We start from the raw sequence: 3,055 nt of genomic DNA on the forward strand, positions 1-3,055 counted from the left end.
GAGTTAGAACTCCACACTGTGGAATCCCCATAAAACTAGTCAATAAACAAAGTAATACATTATCGCAATTATAGTTCCTTCAATCAGAAAAACACAGTCTTCACCTGAAAATTGGTGTTAGACGTCCCTTCAATATTTATCCAAGGAGCTTGGGGGTACTCCTGGGAATCCAGGAGTACCCCCAATGAATCAAAACCCTTCCTAACTTTGGGCTTTGCTCCCACGACCCCTACCCTGTAGCCGTATTTCGCCAACTGAAAGCTCAGTCCCTTGCAATTTAGCAGGTTAATTTCTTTATTCCTTGCCAGCGATAATTATTTTTGACAACAGTGAGTATCCTTTCGGCATAATATCCCTAGATTTTTCCTATCACAGGTGAGGTCACTGTGTAAATATACCTCGGGACTTCACTCTCGGGTGCCGACACTTTGCACACAATCACCCACAGGAAACACAACAAGAGCAGAGGAGTTCAAAACCGCTTCCTGTTGACGAGTATTTACAACGCATGCTCATAGAGTTTGACATCTTACTTCAAAATTTCCTCTTAATCAACGACTTACAAGTCACCAATTATTTTCGTGAAGCCCAAACGTTTGGAAGTAGATTCAAAAAAAAGAATCTCAAAAATCTGATTTACAGTGTAATTAACCCTCATTTTTGCATTTAAACATACATCAAGTGAATGTATCGGCCATTGATAACTTTCAAAGGTACTAAACGGTGATAATTGCATTAAATATCTTAAAAAATCGCTGAAATACACTTACACTTTTCTGAAAGAACGTGGAAGCCGCTTGGTAACGTTTGTATCTCAACAATAAACAAAATATTATAATATTTGCGTTATATGATAAACAAATATATATTTGTAGTAGAAAATTGTTCTAAAATAATTATCATGCATAAAAGGATTATTCTAGCGCATATTTATGGATGCCACAATTGCAGTATATTATTTTTTCAACCGAACACGAACGTCAATGTTTACACTCATTCCTCCCTTAATTTTGGTCTTGATCCTTTTTGCACTGGCATTTGACTTATCTCAAACGACCTGAGGTGAATAAATAAGCTGAATATGTTTGTCAAGGAGGATAGTATTGAGAAAAATATAATATAACAGGAATATCTCGTCATATTTGCCATTTGGAATGTTGTTGGTTCGTAACAAGGAATTGGATTTTCTTTACGCAGGGAATATAAAGTAATTGGCGACCCGGATTGGGATCAAATCTCACTGGGAGGCGGAGACACACACATCAACAGATTCCTACGTCTATACTCTCATATGATTGCTGAACCCTTGTTGGAAGAGACATTACTCTGGCAAAATGGTAAGAAATTTGCCCTTTTTCGGCCGCGATGGGGAGGGATACTTGATCTAACGGATCGAGGGCGACGCAAGACCCGTATAGAATCGAATTAGGTCATAGTCTGGCCGTAATTAGGGACTTCCGTCGCCGACTGGTTAGGTCTGTTGTATCTCCACCCCCTTTTCTCGCTCTGACATTTGGCTCGATTATTTGAGACATTTCTTGGCTCACCTGCCATGCATTAGTGACGGTCTATGTTATGAAAGCTAGGAAGGAAATGGAGGATAACAGGAATTTTCAAGTTGAGTAAGAATAGTGAACTGAAACACCACAAATATAGAGAAAGAGCACAATACATTCCCTTCATGGTAACATGAGAAGCCTATTTATTCATTAACAGACATTGTGATCCAGCAATTCCTATGACCTCCTTACCATTATACTCTAGTAATAGGGACACTAACCACCTTTGTAATATATACACTTGAATATCGTCTGGTACATCCACAAACATCTTTCAGTAATGTGTATTGCAATGAGGGTTTCACACATTTTGCTAAATGAAAATTTAGAATGAATATTGTCCCTCTGATATAGTGTTGAAATCTCAAAGGCTGTAATGATCTGGCAAGATCAATGAAAAATATTGTATGCCGTTGTACTCCAGTTTGCCAAGTCTGTATATAGATGGAGTGTTGTAGACAGCAAATTTCAATAATAAATAAATAAAACATTATGTTTACCTTATTAAAATACAAACAATATGTAAATGCCTAGTTATAATTGTTTAGACTAAAGAAATTTGGGAAATCAGGGTATTACAGAGCCTGGGGTGAATTGATAGTTTTTCTGGTCCTGATATTGGATGCACTATAAGTCATACAATAATACCTTGTACTATTCCTGTTTGAATTATTTTTGTCAGACTTGCCTCCTTTGCTTAATGAGTTTTTGAAAATAATGCCATAACAGTTATACAGCAAATGTACAATCCATTGTAACCTTTTTACCTGAACAGTGCTACTTAACATATTTGCATTGAATATTTGGTCAGATGCAAGAAAAAAAATATGCATGAAAGATATTCCAATAAATGCCAGTCTCAAGCATCAGAGTAAAAAAGATGTGAAATAAGCACAACTCAACCCAAGGTTTGGAAGATAGGTTTTGAGAATCATCTTTACTAAGAAAACAAATACTGTATAGTGTGTGTAGGGTCTTTTCACCAACTCTTATATTGCTTCTACAAATATATATTTTCCCAAATGATAAGTTATCTGAATTAAAATGAAGAGATTTACTGTTTTGATAATCCTAATGAAAGGCAACAATAATACATCTGTACTTACAACAGTTGTCAAGGAGTTGCAGCATATTCCTTGAACAGTCAAAAGGTTACAGAGAATGTATTAAAATATTAGTTTTGAAACATAATGCAGAGGAGAAAGGATAGAAAGCTCAGTCAGTTTTGAAGGAATTGTACTATCACTGGATTCTATATTTTTTGGCACACCAACAAAGGCCAAGAGACCTCAAAGAGTGAATTAGTCCAGGTTCTGTCTTGTCACACATATGTGGTGGAAATTACTTGGCCTTTGCCAAAGCACTGAAATTGTGAAGGTTGTGCAGTACACAGTAATTGGGATGGATTTAATCCCAAAACACTTCTTAGTCCTGCATTTCCTTAGTCCATGTTGCCATGCAGCCACAACTTATCATGAATTTTCACAGTTGGTCTT

At 36.5% G+C, this 3,055-nt stretch overlaps 1 protein-coding gene across 1 annotated transcript in view; it reads left to right on the forward strand.

Annotated features, from left to right (window-relative positions):
* Positions 1–1,216: 1,216 nt before the first annotated feature.
* LOC119585678 (vacuolar protein sorting-associated protein 26B-like) overlaps positions 1,217–3,055 on the forward strand; it is a gene marked incomplete at its 3' end in the record, with an annotated part of 9,102 nt that continues 7,263 nt past the window's right edge. The window contains 1 exon segment of the mRNA XM_037934353.1: positions 1,217–1,337. Coding sequence (XP_037790281.1) covers positions 1,335–1,337 — 3 coding nt within the window.

Source organism: Penaeus monodon, chromosome 20 (assembly GCF_015228065.2).
Source record: "Penaeus monodon isolate SGIC_2016 chromosome 20, NSTDA_Pmon_1, whole genome shotgun sequence".
Lineage (NCBI taxonomy): Eukaryota > Metazoa > Arthropoda > Malacostraca > Decapoda > Penaeidae > Penaeus > Penaeus monodon.